The sequence below is a fragment of the Corvus cornix genome, chromosome Z (assembly GCF_000738735.6).
Source record: "Corvus cornix cornix isolate S_Up_H32 chromosome Z, ASM73873v5, whole genome shotgun sequence".
Taxonomy (NCBI): Eukaryota; Metazoa; Chordata; class Aves; order Passeriformes; family Corvidae; genus Corvus; species Corvus cornix.
Genome location: NC_046357.1, coordinates 5086470 through 5111037, shown reverse-complemented (window position 1 = coordinate 5111037; position 24568 = coordinate 5086470). Strand labels below are relative to the sequence as shown.

General features: G+C 40.2%; 1 protein-coding gene and 1 long non-coding RNA gene across 2 annotated transcripts in view; one reads left to right on the top strand and one right to left on the bottom strand.

The window, feature by feature from the left end:
• The window catches only part of PDE4D (phosphodiesterase 4D), a 369025-nt gene extending 356215 nt beyond the window's left edge, over nt 1-12810 (bottom strand). The window contains exon 1 of the mRNA XM_039566799.1: nt 12440-12810. Within this exon, the coding sequence (XP_039422733.1) occupies nt 12440-12810 (371 nt within the window). The remainder of the gene's footprint in view (nt 1-12439) is intronic.
• On the top strand, nt 1849-9917 carry LOC109144078. Its single transcript, XR_002044573.3, has 2 exons — nt 1849-5179; nt 5422-9917. It is a non-coding gene; the product is annotated as an uncharacterized LOC109144078 (long non-coding RNA).
• Nucleotides 12811-24568: the final 11758 nt, after the last annotated feature.

Genomic DNA, 24568 nt, shown 5'->3' with positions numbered 1-24568 from the left:
GCTTTGAAATACTTGATGTTATTTCATTTCCTAAGTGGAGACTAGAAAAAAAAATTTAAAAATAGAGGAATTTTATGAGTTTAACCTAAATTATGAGTTTAGAGGTAATATTGAAAACAAAGATAAAAATCAAATTTCCAAAACAGGAAAGGTTATTTGAATGGCAGCTGCTTTGACTCTCATTACTTTTTATGATCATCTGCTGTAAACAAGCACAAATGGGACCACATGCCAAAATATAGGTCTGAAAAACAGTAGTGATAACCGAGTGATGATCATCCAAAGGTTTCTCAATTCCAGAATCTGATGTGAGATTTTCATCCCTCTGTTATAACATGTCCTAGAAGAGTGGAAAATATACCTTTGCCTCATGAGCTCTCTATTTAAAATAAACTTATTAACTGAACCCCTCTAACTTTAAATTTCAACAGTTGGACTTAATTCTCTGTGGCTGAATGTGTTTCCGTTGTCTTTGCACGTGTGTTCAAATATACATCCAAATAATTTTTAGATGTTTTGAGGTTTTGATTACTGCCCCTCATATATGACCAAGTACTCATTTTACTACTCCTTCTTGGGAATGATTCTCCAAGACTTCGGTCCAGGAGGAATAACTGAACTAAACTAAGCTCTTACTACATATACTTTGAATTTTCCAGTGACTTACAAGTCCTCAAAGATGGTAGGCTTTTGCACTTTTTTCCCCTCTAGACTTCTCCTGTTGTGTGAGATGAGCTCATGAGAAGTTTTTCTACAGTGTACAATCCAGAAGAATGTACCTATTTTCCAGGGAGGCCAAATTTTTAAACATTTTTTGAAAGAGGTTTTAATGGCAATGGCAAGAAGAAAGAAAATAATTGGGGGTTTCAAGATCCAGTTTGCAATCTCCAATTTCCATGGTATTGTGTCATGTAATAACTGAAACCTTAGAATAGTGGAAGTAACAGAAAGTCAAGCTCAGCAGTCAGAAACATAGGTTCAAGTATTGGACCAGGGACTTTTGAATGAGGTTTGTTTGCATTGTTTTAATGTCTGGAATTAGAAGGGTGCATGGATGGCCCAGAGAAAACCATTCCCACCATGCTTACTTTTCCTGCCTGGAGCAGTATATGGCCTTAGATCAGCTTGGCCAAGGCAGGAGGGGCAAGAGAGGAAATATTCATAACATCTCTGAGAGATACTGAAGTCCTCAATAAACTATTTGATTGGAAATCACAGTCATATTTTCCTGTCTTTATTCATCCTGAGTATTCTTGCAGCTGAACTCTCTCTCTGAAATCAGAGAGAAAAGATGTTACAGGTCCCAGACAAGGAGAGAGTGAGGGGAGAATCTATGCAAACTAATCTACCAAAGGAATCACTCATTCCTAGAATTGTGTATGTAATAAGTGGCACTTGAAAACAATACTAAGAGCACTAGACTTTCCAGTAGACCTGTGAAATTGCTATTACACATTTGTGAGACTGCACCCAGAGAACTAAGCTACCTCCCTGATCAGAGAATGGATACAGAGAAGATGGAACAAGTAAATGGAAGTGCACAGTGATATGATGTGAAGCAAAGGAACTAAGTCAGAACACAGCAAATTCTAATTAGATACTGGAAAAGTGTTTTACCATGAAGTGGTCAAATCCTGCAACAGTTTGTCCAGAGAGACTGCAGAACCTCTGTTCTTGGGAGTGCTCAAGACTGAGCTGAACACCACACTGGGCAATCTGTTCTCAACAGAACTTCTTTGAGCAATGGTTGGATCAAGTGCCTTACAGAGGTCCTTTCCAACATAAATCATTCCATGATTCCATGATTCTATAGTGCTGTATGTCCATATTTTCTCTTTGGCCCTTTCCTATTTATTTGCATGTACTAAGTTAACTGAGTGGGTGGATTTCTCTTATTTATCGTCAGTGTGCTGTGGTGGCCGGTGAACATACATTACAAGGGACAGAGAGTTTTCAGTAAGACAAGGCCCTAGTACCACAGGAGCCACTTCATGTTCGGGTGACCAGAAAAGCTGCTCCCAGGATGCACTGTTCTGTTATGTGAATCTATCCCAGTTCGGATTCCCCGGTTGGCTGTCAGCCTTTACCCTCTCGTCACTCCCCTAGAGCTTCCCCATTGGTTCCCGTTCCCTAGTCCTGCCTTTTCCCCGCCCCCAGATAAAACTGTGAGCTTTGGGATCATGTTCGTATTTGCCTCTGCAACCTTTGACAGTGTAGCAGCAATAAATGCTCCTGCCGGAACGCACGCAAATACCCTTCTTGACTCTTTGCTACCAGCTGTAATACTGAACCCACCCGTGCTTCTGTGGGTGTACGCGGGACCCCACAGAGCCAGGCGCCCAATATGGGGCCTCAGACCATCCCCGACAGTGTCTCCAGTAGTTTCTGGATTTAAGTCGCATTTGAGCAGCCATAGCGCCAAAGAAACCTCTGAGCTCTATCAGGGGCTTGGCGGGGGAGAACAACAACCTTCTAGGGAAAGAGAAGACTGGTCTAAAGTCAGTGGACCAACGTCGAGACTTTTACTTTACCCTCTAAGGTAATATGGGTCACTTCTGTATCCTTTTTTGTTAACTGCCTTTTATCTCAAGGGTTGGGAAGAGAGGGAGATGGGGGCAGAGTTCTCCCATCTCCTGCAGGAAGCCTTTCTCCCAGTTCTAAGAGTCCTTGTTCGTGAGAATTTTCGTTATAACAGGGAAGGTTTAAAACGTTTTGTTCAGTGGTTATTTAAGCAGTGGTTAGTTGACTATTTAAAATGCTTTGTGCAATGGTTGTTTATGTCGGGAAAAGGTTATTTGCTTTACAAGGTAGCAAAAGCTGTTGATAGTCTTGTGAAACGGTTGGGAATAGTTAACCGCAGTTTAAAAGACCCTTTACCACTTTCCTCTGCCTGCATCCCTGATCCCTCTGCCCTGCTTCAAGGGAAACCGGGAGATGGATTCTGCCAGAGTGCACAGGTCTGCTACCGTCTGCCTGCTCTCTCCTGAGCTCCTTTGTTCCCTACCCAGGGTGGTGCTGGCCAGGCCACCCCAGGTTCTACCCCAAACCCCTTCCCTGTTACCATTTCCCCAGCTTTTTCCACTTTAAATTTGATCCAAGATGGTGGCAGCATGGCCGGTCCCGCAAACCCAGCGGGAATTATTTTTAATTCTGCCGCCTCCACCCCTCAAAATGGTGAACGCCACATGGAAGCCCCGGCGGGAGTAGCGGGCTTTTCCCCCGCACGCGGTCCCCCTCCCCCACCTGCTCCCACTTATGTTACCGTGCGCAGTCCCTCTTCCGTCCCTGGCCCCTCCCACATTTCGATACCTGTTGTGTCGGGCCCTTTCCCCTACACCGAGAATCCCTTCCCAGCCACAGATCCTGCGTCTCCCTCCTGTGTCCCTGCCCCCTCCACATCGGTGGCCCTGCTTGTGAAAACCAATCCACCTTAGGTTCCCACGCGGCCGAAACCGAGAGTGGGGGTGATAGCAGCTGGCGAGACTCCGGGACGCTCGAGGACAGCGGCACCTCCACGTGTGCTGCCCTGCCTTCCTTCCCTCTGCTGCACAGAGGGAACCGTAGTTGGTTTGCGGGTGTGCACGCTAGATTCCAAAGCATTGCGAGAGCTGCTGCAAAAACACAGCACCCGTACCTGCTTCGTGAGGGGAGGTCGCAAAGCGTTCGCGCTCGCCTGCTCCGAGCCATGTGCCGGACCAACCGCTCCTGCCAGCCTGCCCCTAAATGTTGGCTCTGCGCCCCAGCCAGCTGGGGCTTCAGGCCCCAGTAGCCCCAGCAGAAACTGCGAGCGAAGAGAAAAAGGCTCCCCCGCAAAGCCCGCAGGGCTGCCCCAGCGTCACGACCCGGCGGGTTCCTACTGCGGCTTGAGAAGCCCCTAGCCAAAAAAGCGGCATTTGGGGACTCTCTGAAAGGCTTGAGACAGCCTGACGATACTAGAAACAGAGAGGATCTAGTGCCCTCCAAAGATTGAAAAAGCAGTGGCAGCTGTGGCAAGTGCTAGAAATGCCTGACCCCACCGCTCTCAGTCTCCCCAGCGACGCCGCAGCAGAGAGGCAGCGGTCGCCAGTCCCCCCAAAAAGCTCTAAGGCAGCGAGCGGCATGCAGCATGCTCAGCCCAGACAAAAGGCTGCCGACTGTCCTCTTCGGTCTCTTGACTGATGCTGGACCATGCTTCCCCTGCAGTAGCTTGGACGGGCCGCAAGCCCAGCCGCTCTTCTTCCCCGTCGCTGCTGCCACAAAGCTTGGGCCCTCCCGGGACCCGCCGCTGGCTCATGCCTGGCTGCCTCCCTCCACCGAGGCGGGGCCACACCCAAGCTGGCCACACTGCTAGCCCAGGACCAAGCACTGCAGCCGCTTGCCATGGCCGCCCACGTGGCGCGGGAGTTGAAGGGACAGTTTGTTGTCGTTTTCAGCCTAGTGGACTTGGCTTCCCCCGCTATGGTAGCGACTGGGGCTGGCTCTGAGGGAGACGTTCGGCCCCAGCTGCCCCTGCTCCCCCTGGCCACTCTTTTACTATCGCACCGCTGCAAAGCTGCATCCTTCCTCCCCTGCCGCTGCTTGGCGAATGCCCTGAGGCTGCCAAGTCGCTGCTGCCGCGGTTCTGCTCCCCCAGCTGCGATACCCCACCTGCATGCTGCCCTTCACCTCAGCCCCTGACCTGCCTGCAAATTCCACCCCCGTGCTGCATGAGAAGCAGAACAAGACGGGGGTAGCAGGAGCCAGGCTGTAGGACTCAGGCTGTTCCCAGAGAGCTGCGAAAACATCGTAAGGGAAGCAGATGACCTGACCAGCTTGCAGGTGTAGCTAGAGCAAGCAGAAAAGCAGCCAAAGAAACAGAATAGTGAATTCTCAGATTCTGAGTGTAAAGATCAAAAGGCTAGAGTGAAGAAGCCAAAGACCACAGATGACACTTGGAAACTGCCAAAGAAAAACAAGCCCTGCACCAGCCCAGCAAACACCGTTCCTGTGGACACAATGCCAACCAAGATGAACAGGAGGTAGTCAAAAGACCAGACAGCTGCTGCTTGGAAACGGACATGACACAAAACAGCACCAATGGCCACCATAGTAACAGACTCACCGTCCCATCACCAGAACTGCAAACAAGACTTCCAATGGATAAGTCGAGACACCCTTGGTGTCTCCCCAGATCTTACCCCTTCTGTTGCTTTCCTAACAGGTAATATTCCCTACTACCACCCCTCTGCCTTGGCTTTCCCACAACCACACTCCCTAATACTCCTATTGAGATGTTTTCTGTTAACTTGCACCCCTCTCTTTATTCCCTAACCACGTGTTCCCATACCTTTGTTTAGTTATAGCATTCCCCTTTCCCCAGACCTTTAAGTAAAAGAGGGGGGAAGGGAAAGGCCCCCCCCTATTTGAAATTGCAGATATTAACTTCGTTTGAAACCCCGACAGAAGCAACTATCAGAGCCTGTGCCCACATTCACCACAAGCCAACACCTATCACCATGCCACCCTCTGGATGCTCCTGGTACCACCAGCAGTGAGTGCTTGGACTGTGCTGCAGCCCAAAGACAAATGAGCTGCTTCAACCTCACCTCTGCCCGTGAGAGCATCCATTCCAGCATACAGAGAGAAAAATCCTCTAAAGGATTTAAGGACTTGTTGAGACATTAGGTTGTGGGTCCTTCTGATCATTTTGTTGTTTTGTGTATGGTTGGTTGTTTGGGGTATTTGGGTTTTGGGATCCCTGGGAGAGGCCCTTTTGTTTAATACAGAGATGAGGAATTGTGGTGGCCGGTGAACACACATTACAAGGGACAGAGAGTTTTCAGTAAGACAAGGCCCTAGTACCACAGGAGCCACTTCATGTTCGAGTGACCAGAAAAGCTGCTCCCAGGATGCACTGTTCTGTTATGTGAATCTATCCCAGTTCGGATTCCCCGGTTGGCTGTCAGCCTTTACCCTCTCGTCACTCCCCTAGAGCTTCCCCATTGGTTCCCGTTCCCTAGTCCTGCCTTTTCCCCGCCCCCAGATAAAACTGTGAGCTTTGGGATCATGTTCGTATTTGCCTCTGCAACCTTTGACAGTGTAGCAGCAATAAATGCTCCTGCCGGAACGCACGCAAATACCCTTCTTGACTCTTTGCTACCAGCTGTAATACTGAACCCACCCGTGCTTCTGTGGGTGTACGCGGGACCCCACAGAGCCAGGCAGGGACAGTATTAGTGTGCAGTTATTTTTCTTTACTGGGCTAAAAGATACTTTGCAACTTTGGCACAAATACTGTCATGTAACGCTGTAATACAGACCTATTTAAAACAACTGCAAGTAGCCAGGCACTCATGCATGATGGCATCCACATGACTAAGCTAAAGGGTTAGTCTGACATCTTCACAGCAGGACACACTAAGTCATTGGGAAGACACAGGAGACAGGGCAGATACCTCTGAAAAGAATTTGGGGAATGAACAACAGTGGACATGTCCTACCTACTACTAACTGACAGCTATTGCTCCCCTCCTGTAACCCTTGCTATCTATAACTTAAGGCCTTAAAGCATCAAGGAAGAGATGCAGCTTACAGGATCAAAATAAGTATTAACAGAATTTAAAATGTTACCTATACATTTTCATTCCTATTAGCAAATGTTATTGTCACCTTTAAATATGCAATTTAAACATGCATTATTAAATCTAATTTGTAATTTCTAATTACTAAATCTGGTTTCTTGAGATTACCAGAAGAGCTTTGGATTTGATCCTGAAATGGTGGCAGATCCACTCTATTACCAAAAAGGAACTCTTATTCTAAAAACTAACCTGTACTCTTGTTCATGAAAATAAACTCAAAACTCATCTTTTCTAGATCTGCCAAATACTTCATACTGACTGTGGCAAAGGAACACTGACATTCTTCTCACTGGCAAGGACCAAACTACTTGCAAATCATCCTATCAACTGACACACAGTGGTGTTTGTCCAACACCCTTTATCATTAAACTCTCACCTTCCAGTAGCAAAAAATTCATTCTTGGAACTTGTCCATTGAGGCAAACTATTTAGCAGTCAAATGGTATTGGCTTGCTTTCCTATATGCTCCCAGCTTCCTCTCACATTCATAGCTTCAACATCAATCTCACAGGTTTTCCAGCTAGCTCCAAAGTTTTCTCTAAAGGAAGACTACAATGTAGTTAAAATTATTTAACTCTATCTAAGATGACTTTTAAAGAAACCTACTAAGTTTCTCTTAGTGTGTTACACAGAATTTCCATCTCAGTTACTCTTCAACTGTGCACCTTGTGTCTCCACATGTTCACATCATCAGCTGAGCACCAAGCTGACACCATGAGCTTGTGTATTCAATGGACATCTTCACTAATACTCAAACAATATTGCTATATTAAAGCCTATTTAAAAACATGAGTACATTAAAGAGTTACATTAATAATTTTAAGGTAGAACTTCATATGGCTACATCTTTAAGAAAAAGTGTTTAAATCCTGATTATTCTCTCTCTGATTATGAAGAGATTGTCCTGTTAAATTACCAGGTGTATACTCATTAAATTAAGAAGTCTGAGCCATTTCTTCTCAGCAACATTCATATTAAAATGTATTTGAATATGTGAATTTTAAAAGCTCGTATTTTTACAAGTTCCAGCAGCATGCAAATTAATGCTACTCATATAGTTCAGGTCACACAACTCTTAACAATCAGAAAATGCAAGCCTTTCACAACATGAAAATAATACCCTTAATAGTCACTTATTTAAAACATTTACAACATAAGTTTCTTATTTAATTTATCTCACTTATAAAGAACAGTAATCCAACAATGTTTACTAAGTTGTAAAGTTTATTTGTGTCTTTGAGGAAAGACTAGCATATGCAAATTATCTTAACATCTTGGGTGCCAGTACTGTGTAGCAGTAAACAAAGCAATAATACACTGCCAGACAAGTAAACAACAAAATTCTAAATTAGAAACTGATACTAAATTCTGAGAATGTTATTTATGGGCCCATAAGTTGGAAAACACTCTTCTTCCTTTTCCTTGGTTTGTGTGGAAGTAGCTAGGACATAATACATTAAGAGGAGCTTTCCAAACCACACAGGAGGAAGGAATGGGGCTTAAGATGGAAAGAGGTGTGCATTTTGTTGGAGAACCAAACAGATTTGCAAAGACTCCATTATTTTTCCAAGGGCTCTATATGTAGCTACGAAACCCAAGAGTTTATCTGTCTAAATTATTACAGTGGGATACAATATCCCAGACTTCAGAAAGTCAAGAAAGTAATGCATAAACCTCCTTTCTTCTCCTAATAGAGAATAAAGCCTCTGGGCAACTGAAATATTACACTGCATTCGATTTTGAGTATTATTTTGGTTTATTAACTATTATTGAGTGGTATAAGGACAAGATTGACACTTCAAGAAAAATAATTGTACTTTAGAGCAATCTTCATACGTAAGCAATACATTAATGGATGCTACTTGGTTAGACCCAGTACCATTCATGAAATGAAAAGAGAGCAAGTAGATTTTTTTGACAGCAACTGATTTTAATGGTAGCTTATCAAAGTATTTTTTTAAACAGACAGCAAGGGGGAACAAACACAAGGATTACTGGATTGTAAAACCTAGTGTTGCCTCACCACTGTGCAGATGTTTATGTTTAAACACAGATGAAAAGCTGTCTTTGTGAAAAAGCCTAGACCAAAACAACACTTGAGATAAAATTTACAGAAGACCTATTGTAAAACAGTAATTGTCTAGGAAACCTGACAAAAAGAAAGCAAGGGTCTAAAAAACTAAGATATATTTTAAGGATACAACATCCTGGGAAATTCCACGACTAGTGGAATTAGGACTGACTAATGTTCTGGTGTTTGTTCTCTAATTTTTCCAGCCTGAAATTTCAGTAGTGAGAAATAGAACATAGAAAGATGATATGGCAAGATGATTTAATTGACATATGACTAATGGCCTTTAAAAATGCTAAGGTGGGGTTTTTTTTAAACAACTTACCCGTGTATATAGACCATGCAATAATGCTAGTTATGTGCAAAGAGGTACCTGAAATTTTTGAAGATAACCAGAACAACTCCATTTGTTACATGGAATGTTTGGTATTACTGACTGGAAAATTATTTGAGTTCCACTACTACTATTTATTATTACACAGCACCTTTTATTCTATGATCTAAAAAATCACTTTAGCATGAACCTGTAATTACCCTGTTTCCATTTTTCTTTTACCTACAAGAAAATATTGTCAGAGAGGGATTAAATAACGTGCACAAGACCACAAAGTAAACAACTGGCAAAAACCCTCCAATCACAGATAATCTCAGCTACCTTCTTGACTATCCTGGTTTTTGTATAGCTCTTGTGTATATGAATTCAAAGCACTTACCTTCTCATTTACAAATGCAGGAATAATCTTGACTTTTAAGAAAAATATATTAGTCAATGATCCTGATATATCCTTCTGTGTAATTAAATACTACTGTATTCCTTGTAGGAACTACAGTGCTGTTCTAAAAAAGTTGTGTACAAAGTTAGTGATGATCACGAAGAGACAGAGAAAGCATTGGAATGATTATAAGCAGTATGTAATATCACAGACTACAAGCACATAGTGCTTTTCAACTAATTCAGTTTAGAATCTTTCCTAGTTAATTTTGCTTTTTAAATGTTAATTCTCTTCAGTTTGAATAATAAAGATGTACTTGTCAGTTCTAACTCAAATTTTAACATATGTAATTCTTTCTTCTCATTTATTTTGAAAAATGTAACTGTTGCATATTTTTAAGTTCTCTACCAAACCTAAAAGAGAAAATACTTTGAAGTTGTACGCTTGGCTTATTAAGTGTCCTTTATGGTTTTCATTGAGGTTTTCAGAATTGTGACACACAGTGAAACAAAATAAATTCTGGAAAAACAATTACATAGATTTGATTCTTTCACATTTGAGACATCAGTGTTTACTAGCCCTATTTCCTGATGTATTTTTCATACTTTATACACAATTTTCCCCAGTTCTATACAGTTTTATACACAATATTCAGAGTAATTTGAGGTCTTCTGAAATACAAGCTTGTCACCTTACACCATAATAAATCCACAGGAATCCATTCAGAAATGTTCTTTTGAAAACAGTTTAAATAAGGGAAAAATATAAGAAAGTCTAAATATGAAAAGGGAACTGTAATACTTCTAAAAGGATAGGAGTCTTTCACAAAAATATCGGGGTTTTTTACAAGTTGCTGCATCTACAAGAAAACCAAGAAATTATTTTTCTTTGCTTTTTATGCAAAAAAGGAAAAAAAAAGTAGCAATTGACTGAAATCTTGAAATGAAAGTCCTGGAAGACCATCCTTTTTCTGATATTTCTTGAATATATTTGTAAATTTGCTACAGCTCACTTTGTGTTTCCATACTATAGTTGTTTGTTTCATTCAAGATGTTTTACTGTGAGACTTTATTCTAAGAAAGTCATGGGTTGGTGTATTATATTGAGCTTCTTTACTCTGCTTTGCTTTACTACTGCTAAAAGGCAAGCCCATCTGAAGTATTTTTACTAATCCCATGAAATTAAAACAAAATCACTGACCTCAGTTAATTTTAAAGCAGCATGCCTTGTCAAAACATTTTTGTGCTAGTAAATAGAAGGAAGGTTTAAAAAACAAAAATACTTTTCATATTGAATTTTTAATTCCTATTTAAATAGGAATCATATGAATTGTAATTTAAAATGGCCCTGAAATCCTAATTAAAAAAATATTATGTGTACCTTCCCTTTCCTTGACTTTGGCATCCCCTCAATAACTAATCGCTTAAGGAATAATGCTGAATATACTCAAACCAACCATTATGATTTATAAAAATGAAACTTCTTAGCCATCAGAAAACAGAAATTCAGCACAGTCTTAAAGATCAAAAATCCTAGGCTCCTAGATGGTTTTTAATATAAAAGAAACAGGAATGTATTGAAAAAAGCTTTAAATTGAACATTTGTTAATTTTTGAAGCTTATTATTTTTTCTTTCAAATCATACATGGTGAAAAATTTAACATAATTAACTTCAGACAAGCATGAGTTCACAGAAGTGATACAAAGATGTAGCAACAGAACGGCTGTGTGAAACCAAAGATATTAAAAGACATATTTTAAAGACTACTGATTTGAAAATACAGTTCTAATTTACAATTGCTGAATCTCTTTTTATTACTTAATTATATATGAAGTGGGAATGAAGTTAATGTTAGGTAGAAATAGAGCTAACACTGCCAGACAATATTCAAGTATGTCTTTTTCAGATTTATGGACAAGGCTCCATAATAAAGAATGCAGTGTGCACCACAAAAACACACAAAGCAATCTTCGTTCAGAAAGGATTCTATTATTTATTCATCAAGCATATCACTCTATGAAAATCTGATTATCCAGGAAATCAAAAATCTACAGAGTAACTCAGTATTTAGTATCGTTCCTCTGCCCACCATTCTCTCCATAAATCCTTTATTCACAATGTCTGCTTAAAATTCAAGTGCAAGCGTGTGTCTTTCTACTAAAAGGAAGTGGTTCCAGCTACTAAAAATGAAGTCCGAATAATAAATTGATTCTTCAAGTACAACCTCTTTATGATTTTGACAGAGAATTTGATTTTAAAACAGATGCCTGTTACAGCCATCAAGGGTAAAACAGGCATTGGTGAGCTACACATTGAAAAATAAATCCACAGCTCATTTAACGGGGAACAATAGACTAGTAGATGACGGACTCCTCCCTCTGGCTAAGAAACCATTAGCCTATTTTCTCAACTAAGCCCATTCAAACTAACAAGACCCTAACCCTGGATTCGCCAGACTGTCTCCCACCCCCCCAGAGCTCTCATTATTTTAACTTTGTGAGCACATCACACGAATTGCGTCCTTCCCGCTCGGCAGCAGCGCTGAAGGTTCCCGGGGAGCGCGGACAGCTCCGGCGAGGAGGGGCAGCCGGGGAGGCAGCGGAACGGAGCCGGCCGCAGGGGGAAGCGCGGCCCCGCTGCCCGCCCCGCTCGCGGCTCCGTGCTGGCAGAGACGCCGTCCCGCTCCCACCCACGTGTTTCGCGGCCGCTTTTCCACTCACAGACAGGCGTGTATGGGACGACGCGGCGCCGCCCGTGCCCCAGTCACGCCCGCTCCAGGCGAGCCCTGCCCGCGGTTCCTTGCAGCGTCCCAGCCCGGGGTCCCCCCCCGGCACGGCAGCGCAGCCTGACCCCACCTCCCCTTCGGAGCCTCCGCAACCGAGGGCACCCCTTCCTTCTCCTCGCCGCCGGGGGAAGGGAGGCCGGTGGGATGGGGGTCCCGCGGTACCCACCCCTCAGTGGCCGCCGCTGAATCCCCTCCCAGCGGCCGGGAGTGGCGCCCCTCCGCCGAACCCCCCACACGCGCGGCCGGAGCGCTGGGCCAAGCCCTCACCTACCGTCTGAGTCCCTGAAAGGAGGAGGGCCAGGACATCCGCGATTTTTTCAAGCCGGGCCGGTGGCCGGTCTCCACGGCGTAGGAGGCGCGGTCCATGGCTTGGCAGTAGAGGTACCGCTCCGTGTCGGAGTAGCCGCGGTGCCTGACGCGAGCCCCGGCCAGGCAGCGGCCCCGCGAGACGGGAGACGGCGACGGCTGCCCGGGGTGCTGCTGGTGCTGGAGGAACTGGTGCTGCCGCAGCTGTGGTGGGTAGTGCTGATCTTGCCGCCACAGATGCTTGGGGGCTTTGAGACCCCTACTACCGTCGCTGCCGCCGTCGCTGCCGCTGCCGCCGGGCATCGCGGACAAGCCGCTGCTGCTCTCTGCCTCCATGCTGCCGGGGTCGGGCCGCGCCGGGCGGGCGGGCAGGGGCGGCGGCTGCCGCCTTCCTGCGGGCAGCGGCGAGGAAACTGTGCTGAAAAGTTGGACAGCTCCTGCCGCGCCACCCCTCGCCCGAGTGTGGGAGCGGCTGGGGCAGCCGCGCTGCCGGGTCTTGACTGCTCCGCGGGAGGGGAGGCGGGGAGAGGGGGAGGAGGAGGAGAAGGAGAGGAGGGGCTGGCTTCCCGCTCGGAAATATTTAAAGCCAGGCCGGAGCCCGTGCGGGGGAGAGCAGACCCGGCAGCGGGGTTTCGTCAGGCGGCAGACCGCGCTCGGGTGTGCGGGAGGTGCGAGAGGGTGCGACGAGGATGCCGGCAGGGCGAGGGAATGGGAATGGGACCGGGAGCGAGTGCGGAGGGGCTCAGTGCCGCTGATGCTGTAGCCCTCCTCTCCTGAGGCGCGCCTCTCCCTTCCTGAGGCCGTGGCTGCTGGCCGGACAGGACTCCCTCCGGAGGGACTCTCTCTGCCGGGAGACGGCAGGTAGCAAAGTTGTTCACGGCCCTGTTCACCAACAACTTTGAGGTGGGTTAAAAATGGGTTCTCACTCCTTAAACTCCCCCTCCCGCCACCCGTTATTCCCTATATCGTGCTTCCAGTCCACAGCAGGTTCAGAAATCGTGTTTTCCAACTTGAAACATTCCCCTGGTCTTGTCTTCACCGATGAGTAAGCTCCCTTCCCGCAAGGAGTAAGACTGGCTGCAAATCAAGGCGAGGAAGGTTTAATTATAGCGATGCTGAGTCTACTGCTACAGAGAAGCTTTTATGTGACATACCGCTAGCTTCAGGACTTCGTAGCTGCCGCGGGAAAAAATTACCTAAAGTTAAAATTTACAGAACAGGAACTTCATACTAAAGAGATCTTTTGAATTAGTTTTACATTTCAAATTCTTTTGTGCTCATGTACCCCTAATAATTCACACTGGAAGGGAATTGCATTTATTAAATTTCTTTTCTTTTTCTTTTTTTTTTAAGCATTGATATTTTTCCTGTGTAGTAATATTCTAAAATCTAGCAGTTCTTGTTCAGGGCGAAATTATAATCTCCACGCTCCTGATAAAATATGAAAAGGACACATGCTAGTGTTCATTTGAAAACTATTAATATGTATTTGTTTGGTCCTTCTATTCTGTTTGCGAGAGTATTAGTACTAAGCAAGAAAGCTGGAAAAATATCTCTCCTAGAGTACCTTTACAAAAACATACATTTTCTTCTAATCAGTGTTCATCTACTCATTACACTGTTCTGATTAGCTTCATGCACTACTTCTACTTTTTCAATCATTAAATTGGTCTTGCCAATCCTTTTCCCTTTCCATCACATATCTGCAATCATTTCAAACCTCACAAATTTCTCTCTGAGCTTAATTTCTTATTAATGCAAAAGTACACTTATGCCAACTCTTTAATGTGTTGATGTATTTTTTTTCTATTCCCCATCTTAAAAGTCAGCCTTCCTTTCTAAACATACAGTGCTCCTAAAATTAAGAGTCACCCTCCAACCACATACATACAAGATTTTGTTGAGCAAAACTCACGGTCTGTTTTTGTTTGAGCCAACAGTACATTCCTAGATAATCCTCATAATCATGCACCATCCCTTCAGGTCTTTTTTCCTGCCCTAAAAACTGTTAGTTTCAGCAAAAATGCCCCAGAAAATAAGAAGTTGAAATAAATATTTTAAGTACCGGAAAAGAAACAAAGTAGTACTTCCAGTGAAGGAAACTTGAGCTTGAGCTCACATTTATCAAGTTCTGATTATCCTGTTATTTATCCAGACATCTAAGACTATTTCCAAGCCAGACACCTTAGATGCTACAATTTTCCTAGCTGTGTCAGGCTGTGGCAGTTTTGACAGCATGTACAGGACACAAAAATGGGAGGATGAAAAGAGAAAGACTCAAGTCAGACAACAGGAGAGAAGTATACCCAAAATGTAACAATGGGGATAATTGCAACATGAAATACAGGCATATAGGATGCAATTCTATGAAAAACTCAGAGAAGAGAAATAACTTCTTATCCTTGTTAATGTCCAGTGGCGTATTGCAAGGGGACTGTATTTCACAATTCCTAGTTCCCTTTACCTTAAAATTAGGCAAAACTTCTGTGACCAATTGCTCTATAATTTCACAGAATCACAGAACTGCCTTTTGGAAGGGCCTTCATAAAATTGTCCAATCTAACCTCAAGCTCACAACGGGGTTATCATCAATACTAGATTATATCAGCCACAGCTTTCTCTGAATCTCAAAATCCTTCAACAGAAATTCACCAGCCTCTGTGGATGACCTGCTACGGTGCTTTACCACATCCTTAATGACAACAATTTTCCTGATGTTCAATCTGAAACTCCCAATCAGGGGCCCTTGCCCCTTGTTAAACAGCATGCCACCACTGACAAAAGCTTAAATTTGTTGTCCTTTGCAACTAATCCTCCCATAGCTGCAGGCTGCCTTCAGATTGCCTTTTACCCCCTCCATACCAGACTCAGCAAGCTCTGTCCCCTTAAGCACTCATCACTGATCATGTGCTCGAGGTCCTTGGCCATCCTGGTAGCCTCTTCTGAGTTCCCAGCATTCCCATTCATCCACTACCTGCAGTCACTTTGGTACATAGTTTGCTTTATTTATGATGAAAAGTGCACTGTTCAGCTGTTACCCACCCTACAGTCCACTAAAGCTCCCAGATCCTTTCCAGCAGAGCCATAATCTAGTCAGTCACTTGCCAGCCTGTGCTTCAGGTTATCCTGTTTGGGTGCTAAACTCTGCAGTTCAACATGGACTCTCATATCAGCCCCTTCTGGCGATGTACTCTTCACCACCTGCCAGCCAGATTCTGAAAGACCATTCTCTACATTTCAGTCCTTCTTAACAGTCTGTTCATCCAGTTGAGACTTCCTCAGTTTCAAAATGAAAATGTTTTGGGGGATAATTTCAAAATCCTTAGTAAACTGAAGGTGTGTTACACCCACTGCTTTCTGTCCCAAACAGTCTTTTCATAATGGAACGCAATCAGATCAACCACACATTATTTGCCCTTGGTAAATCTAAGTGTTGAGTAGTCCAAACTATCTTCCTGCTTTTACAGGTCTTGAAATAGATTTAGAAGTGTGCTTGGAGCTTCCCAGTAACTCATGTGAGATCAGTAAGTCTACAGTACTTTGATTAGTCTTCTTGCCCTTCTTAAGGATGGGTGTAACAGTAACCTTTTCCCAGCTGAAAGGGACTTCCCTTAACCACCATCACTTTCCACAGATAAAAAACAGCCTCATGGATACCCTTTGGTTTGATATTGCCATTGCATTTTGGCAATGAACTTATATTTGAACTCATAAGGCACTTTTGGTATTCCCCATTCAATCTCATATTTTCAGAGTTTGCCTAATGTTTTAGACACCAAGTTCAATTTGACAGGTAATCAAAGCATATTAGCATTTAAAATAAAAAAATATTATCTCTGAGAAACACAGAAAATACAGAAGTACAACCTCCTGCACAATAAAATGCCAATACTTGCACAAGTAGAAATTAAAATACTGCATTAGAATTAAATCTAGAATTAAATAAATTAGATCATGAAATCTACAAGAATTCTTTTCTGACTGTTTTTGGTTTGGTTTTTGTTGTTGTTTGATTGGGAGTTTTTTTCTTTTTCTTTTTCTATTTGTGGTAGATCATGTGTGTGTGGTTTTTTTCTTGTGCAGAAACCTTACCGCACCTTGATGCCAATGAGACTTCATAAAAGTAGTCTCCTTTTTTAATAACAGCGTTGGTGTATTCCATTTGAATACCTATTTTACAGTATTAAAAATAATGTGGTTTTGCATTTACAAAGTGTTTTTCAAAAACTTCATCAAGAAGACACATAGAATGCTACAATATTTCACACAAATAGAATCTGAACCATAGGGCACAAGACATGGTACAGTAAAAAGCCCATGTATAAAGTATATGTAAAAAAGTATAAAGATGTTCAGATACACTTAAATATCTGACTTTAATTTCAATCACCTAACAATCTTTATATTTAAATTCTAAAAATTGCATGTATATGACCAGTTTTTTATTACACCAGTGTGCTAAGACTATGCAAGAACATTTATACAAAATATTTCTACTTCCCTGCAAAATACAATATAAGTGGAAGCTAGCAGCTTTTTCTAAAAATCAAGCACACAAATAAAGAATAGTATATAATATCTTTCTGTCAATATTTCCTATATGAAGTCAAGACAATTTTTTTCTTACTTGCCTAGCTTATTGCATGCAGAATCTTCAAAAGTACTAAGTCTGCTGAAGACTCAATAGCAATAGAACAGTCTATATTTGAGAGTTGTAACTGAAAATTATTTAGAAGAATACATTTCTTTCCATTTTCCTAGACCATGCCTGAGCCTCCTCGCAGGAGACTAGAAACTCTTTAGTAAGTTGAGGCTCAAATGTGAGAACTACTGATCCAGCCACACCCACCTTAAGAGCCTTGTATATCACAGCTTTCTGTGTACAGATACCAAAATGCACAGATTCATAAAATTAGATGTAACATTTTACCTGATAAGAGAATGCCATTTTAAGTTAGCTAAGACTCTTAACCTTTCAAATATTTTTTTAAGCATGCCATTGCTTTCAAGAAATACTTAGAATAATAGAAAGAACTGCTCTCAAAAATAACAATTCCATTTGCTTTTGTAGCTTTGTTTATAAAGGTTTTGATAATATTTTCAAGGCTCTCTTCAGCTGATGGTGCTAGTGTTCACAGTACTAGATAAACTGCTGTATCTCTTACTCCTTCAGGACAGCACTGCAATCCTTAACAGACACTTGTGACAGTATTGCACTGAAGATAAGTAGTTCTGACATACAGAAAAAAATGGGGAACCCCTTATTTTTTACCTTTATTTCCTGGAGTAATAATGACATGCAGTCCTCACAAACTACTGTCTTTTATTTTTGGCCAGAATATAAGGGAAATATATTACGTAAGTGCAATAGAAAAAAACCTCAAAATTGAGATAAAAACATAACATTGAAGGAGATAATATATTAAGGACATAACAACTGCATGAGAAAGGAAAATATGCAGCTTTTTAATTAAGAAACTAACAATATCCACCCTCTTCATGTCAGAGAAGATGCTTTTTTAATAGTTTACAGACCTTTTAAACAGTGGTAAAGTGAGAGAAAATAACTGGTATCATCTCTACAACAAAAGTAATAATGGTAACACCTGAGCATAGATGACAATAAATTTTGTTCAGTAGAATTCACCACTGACTTCAGCATTGATATTAGTGCTGTTATAATTCAGTGCAATGGCACTTAAGAAACTGTACCATATTTTACGTCTAAAGATTCACTGAGGTCTTTTAAGTCCAATAAGATTGAATTTCAGATACAGTGAAGAGTCACTAGCTGTTCATATAAATTTTTGTATCTCGTCTGACTCATAAGACAGAAACACATTCCTGCTGCTAGCAACGTAAAAGGAATTCAGCAGATCATCATTCTATAACTCAACTGAAAGCATGAATTATTAAAAAGGAAAAAATCAGTGCTTTAAACAGTAGAGGACCGAATAAATACAGAATATTTTTTTTAGTTGTGGAACTTCAAATCCTAGAAACAGAAAATATTACAGTAATATACCCATATAGGTATCACAAAATCTAGCTGTAGTATGTTTTTTACATTACATGAACTTCTTTGCCATTGCAAACAAGGGGCAGTTAGAGTAAGAGCACTGTATCTGTTTCAATATGTATTCTGAAATCCTATTGCAGAAAGAAATTAAGAACCAATCGTCTTTTTTGTTGAATGCCTTTTGTAAATAATGGAACAACTCCATAATCTAATTCTACTGAAATTACTATTAACATGAAAAATAGGGGATTAATCTAGAACTGTATAAATATGCAGATTTGATGCTTATCACCTGTTAGGAAGGCTGTTTTTCCAGTTTGTAAAAGATACTCCTGCAGCTACCTCCATGGGGATTCATTTTTGATATAGTTTTAAATGAGGAATAGCACTTTCCAGTTTTGAAAAAAAAACCAACATTGCAATCTGATTAGCTATCTTATCTAGTGTCTTCTATACATAAGTGTAATTAAAGGGCTTAATTTTTTACCCTACAGATGTTATTTTTGAGTGCTTTTTAACTTTTTTTGTGTTCAGTCACGATTCAAAGATCTACTTATAATCAGTGATATAAATATCAAATTAATTTCCAGTATAAAGTAAAACAGAAATCATATCCATTTAAGTATTTGCTACACTGGCTTTCAAAATCTGAATGTAAACCCAAAGCTAACCATTTCATGTGAGCACACAATTTCTATTTCTTATGGAGTTTGTCCATGCCAGAAGGATGTTTCTTTATTGTAATTTCAATTGTAAAAGCATAGGTTTTCTGTATAGATTGTATTCTTGCTTTGTATATTAAAGCACTGAGTTCAGGCCTGTGCAATATATTCATCACAACCCAGTTGCAGAGAAATACCCTGACATACAAAGCCAACCCTCTCCTTTTACCCAGGTAGTTTAAAATATGTCAAGTATGTAAGAACCGAGTGTTTGACAGTGCAGCTACATGGATAGACAAAGCTAAAGCCTGGGCTTTGACACCCCCAGGCTGGTGCAGAGCTCTACTGATGAAAAGCTGAGCTGAGATGAAAGACATTTTGCACCCACTAAGTTCACAATTTCATGTAACCTCCCACTTGGAGCAGCGAGTGAAGACTCACTCTATTTCAGAAGCACACTAAAAATCACAAGCTCGATTCTCCCTAGCACTATATAATTACTGAACATAAAAGGGGACAGATCTTAAAAACATTTACTTGACTGCCTTGATTTGCAGCTGGAGTAGGAAACAACAGCAACAGTTATTACTTTCCCAGTTGGATAGCACAAGAGCAAGAGAGGAGGGATTTAGCACAGTTAGTGCTCTTCCCATTGCCTCTTCTCCACTGTACCACAGCAGCAGACTAAACGAAGCATAAATCCTGAGACCACCTCTGTGGAGTTTCTTCTTTATGTAGCAATAGGGGATGGTACTATGTTGACTGAAACTTTTTTCTAAAGTAGTTCCCAGATAATACAAATACTCTTCAACATTGATTGATCAGGAAAAACATCACTAATTGAGTACCTTACCCATTTTCAAAAAGGTTTGAAGGGTAAAGATACTTCTCCAGTTTCTTTTACAGTCTATCAGTTGACTTACTGATCTGCTCACTTCAGCACCATGGGTGGCATCCAAAATATTTTTTTTAAGCGTACACTTGTACGGAACATAGTGACTTCAGGTTCCAGGGGTTTATAAGCATTTCATTTCTGTAAGACATTATTGCACAGCTTGAAATCCTCTTGATTTTACTCTGACTTCTGACAAACAAGAAAGCCTACCAGTTAAAAAGAAAATCCCTTAAACCTAGTTTCACTCAATTCTCAGTGAAAAAAAAGCATAAACTATACTGAAATAACAAACACTAGGACAAAAACTTACAAAAATCCCCAAAACTTGGAGCACTCCAGGCAAAATCCAAGGCAGGTGAGTTTTGTATGATTTGAAGTTTTAATCAATCTCTTTTTAAAGCTGCTAGAAAATTCAAATTCTTACTGGTAAAGATTGAGCTTTTGAATAAAGAGAGATAAGCTATCTATTCAGAACTAGGCAGTGTAATTCTGTAGGTCCTTTATATTACCCAAGCCATATGTGAAGCTCATACTCATTTTCTTAATGTGTTTCATAATTTCTGATCAGAGTTTGGATTACTGAACCCTCCCTTATATCTGCTATTCAAGTTCTCTTAAAGATTAAAAAAAAAAAAGAGGCTACTACATATTTTATCAATTCAACTGAACCAATATTTCTCGTAGGGTTAATGTTGAAACAACTCTTTTTTAATTATGTAGTTTTCTCTCTACACCTCTTTAATTTCTTTAAGATCTCACTCAGCTGTCACAGTTTTTTCCAACTTTATCAAGCAAGACAGAAGGAAAAAATAAAAATGTTTTTAAATTAGCTTTAAAGTAGTCCATTTGCAGGAATAGCAATACATGTATTTTGGATGACTGTTCTCAGGTAGTAAGAAGGCAAATTAATGGAAAGGTTCATGCCAATAGATTCCAGTTAATTACACTCAAGCCCTCCTAAAAAAATATTTTCTTATTTTATTTGTGTTTCTAAATAAAGCAGTAGATCCTATAACCATAATTAGAATGATTAATAGTGTTTATTTTCTTCTTGGAAACAGCATTCAGAATAAAATTACATTAATCTGTATCATATATGTCTGTTATTGGACTTATTTAACATGTACCTAATCTTAAATTTGTCAGATACAGACAAAAAATTTAAAATATAATGCATTGAAACTAATTAAAGAGTAAAAATCTGTAGCAGAGGAGAAACTTCATATTTTAATTTTATACTCAAGAATAAGGATTGGTCATTTTTTAAAAATAAATTAATCTTAAGCAAACAAATCATATCGATGTGATTTATCTTAATAAATTACATTTCTAATCAATACATTCTTTATTACTTGCTTTTGGTGAATCAAAAATGTTAACAGTTTGAATAATAAAATATAATTTTGCATGCCAATGGATTACTTGTTATTTAAATGAAGGATAGAGGAGAAAGTAGCATCCATTAATGTATGTGAGCGTAAATATTGGCAATTTAATTTCCCTTCTGTAATTTTCCAAAGTAAAGGTCTTTATTGAAGCATATTAACTTCAAGTCTACAGCATTATCTATCAAAATTGTCGTTTGTTACTTGTGCATCTTATACTTGCTAGAAATACCATGGTGATATTAATGGCTTTATTTTCTGAGCTTAGGTCATATTGGTTTGATAGTCCTCTGGCTAAAACCACTAGGAGGTTTTTCTGCTGTCTTCATTGCAACTTGGATTGTTCAGCTCATATTTAAGCTACAAGTGAACATTATTTAAATTGCAGTACTTGCCTGAAGCCTGTATAATATATCAGGTTTAGTTATGCTCTGAAAAGATGAAATTCATTGGCTGAAAATTCTGTCACATTTGTCAAATTAATCACTTGCATAAGAAGAGTACTGCCCTCCAGAGACAAATGTGAAAGATCTCATTTACTGTTTGCGCAGTAAAATGCCATGTTTTTTCAAATTACTTCTTTTACAGAAGTGGTGGAATGCTTTTATCTGATCTTATCACTTCAGCTAGCACCCACCCGTTCTCTTCACCTCCTTCTTTCCTCTCACCAGTATTGTCAAGTGGAGAGAAATAGAGATTGAATTATTAGAATGTACTTTTCAATTCTTAAAAAAAAAAAAAAAAACCAAAAACAGAAATTTGAGCTTCTGCTTGATATTTGCAGAATTTATAAACCATACAGGGATGCTAGCCAGCTTGTCACTATCCAAGGCAGCAATCACAAAGAGAGAAACTCTGAAACCATTCCCAGCTGTGTCTCTCCTGGATCAATGTTAACTGAAGCACTGTAGCCCTGCTTCTCCTCTAGCTCATCATCAGCTTCACACAGGCAATAGTAGACTTAGAAATTATTACCTATTTTAGAGCACTGTGACTACATGCTGCTTGTACTAACATGGTCCAGTGCAATCAGAATGTGTTAATTTTGTACTCAAAAAGGGATTAAGATGGGGTCATGGATGCTGGAAATTATCAGTGCCTAGCCACTATTGTGATTAACAGCTCAGAATTAATGGGGAACTCTTGTAATATTTTATCTTTCCAGTTTTGTTACTGGTGGTTTGGAGGTTATAGGTCCCATTGTTTCTTAATAGAGAACTCTTTAATGAAAGAATGTTCATATATTCAGTATCATGAGGGTATTCGTGAGCAAAACAGCAGCTTTCCATGCACATAAAATGTTGGTAATGAATACTTTCCCAAAAATGTGTGTAATCTATATCCTTGTAGGAAGCAAAAAATACTGCAATTCCTACCTACAGATTAAATTAAGTACAGGTTTATTTTCTTGCAATGTGCAATAATAAAGAATTATTCCATTAACATCTGTCCTTGGGTTTTAGATATAAGCAAACACCTCATACATCAAGGAATTAGGATTTTGAGTGCTGCTGATCATTCAGGTGACTAAATCATCAGTTTTGATCTTATTCATGATGAATAGCTAACATTCATTTAATGCTGAAGTAAAAAACACCACCAGTAGCTTAACACTTACGATTTCTCTGACTGAGAGATAGCGCTCAGTAAGAACTTTTAATCCACTTACTGCTTTTATTACTGAAATAATTGCTGACAGTAAATGCTGTCATAAAATAGGTAGTGTTGGGCAATTTCAGTTGAAATGATTGAGAGAAAGAAATTAAACTATAACTTCTAAGTGAATTTTATATTCTTAGTTCATTCTCTTACACCACTCTACTGGTAGTAAAAATATTTCCAGTGTTTTCCAAAGCATTTTGCACTCTTCAATGTGTTGTGGCATACCCTCTTAATTCTTAGTTAAGCACATTGTAGTATTGATATGTTTGTGTTATGTAGCTATGTAGCTATTAAGCACCATACAGGTCTTGATCTTTCATATGGAAAATGCTATAGAAGAAGAAATTATATTAATTTAAACAATTTCAACAATATCATTTATTAATTCTCATCACAGTTCCCTGGTACTTCCTGTTACTTCATTCATTCTCCATGCACATTTTATTAGCCTTGACAAAATGTATGAAAATGATAGCATAGCTTTTCCAGGAGATTTCTTTGCTTGTCTTCACCTTGCTTCCTGGCAAATGCCTTACCACAATCAAGCTTGGCTTATAAGTTTGATTTTCTGTGCTTTGTAGAGTGAGAAGTTTTCTCCAAATATCTCCAAAAATTCTTATGGAGTGCAAGCTATTTATCTAATAACCTTTCTAAATTATCTATTCTATTTAAAGTAATTTTAGTTTTTAATAAAACAAAACAGATAACAATTACTGAATTCCCTGTGTTAAAGCTGCTAGTCCTACCACCTGGATTTAAATGAATGATCAATTAAAAAAAAAGTATTGGATTTCTAAATAAGATTCAAAGCCAAAAGAGAGCATACAATTTTTTTTTCTCATTGTAATGCTAATAGCATCTCATGAATTGGTTCAAAAGAAAGTAACAATTACTACTGCTGTATTAGAGGACCATATTACTTCTGTTATCCTGCACTATCATCAGGGCTCATTGGAAAGCACTCTACAAAGGCTTTGCAAATTTTTTATTTAATTGACTATGCTGACACTGAGACTGAGGAGCGAAGATTTATTGTCAATTGAACTGCACCTACTCAAAGGTCTAAATTACAATTAAAAAGTTTGAGGCTTGGACGTCTCTTCTCTGACTACAATTACTTTTAGTTACACCACTGTCAGTGGAAAATATTTAAGCTGAAAAGCAGAAACCTCAAATTCTTTTTGAAAATTGCAACAGTTATAATTGTATTTCAATTTTCTTTAATACATGTTCTCTGATGTTACTTTCCTGGTTATCTCTGCTCAATATTTAAAATCACTTGAAAAGTTTAGTGCTTATTTCCTCAATTTTTTCAACACAGTTCAAGGTCTGTTTCTCATTTTTACTTGGGCTTTGGTAAACTGCTCTCGCTAATATTTTTAACAGCTTTTTAACTGCTGGAGCTTTTTGTTTGGGGGTTTTATTTTCAAAATTCAAGATGTATCAAGGCTAGGCAAAACAACCCTGTATT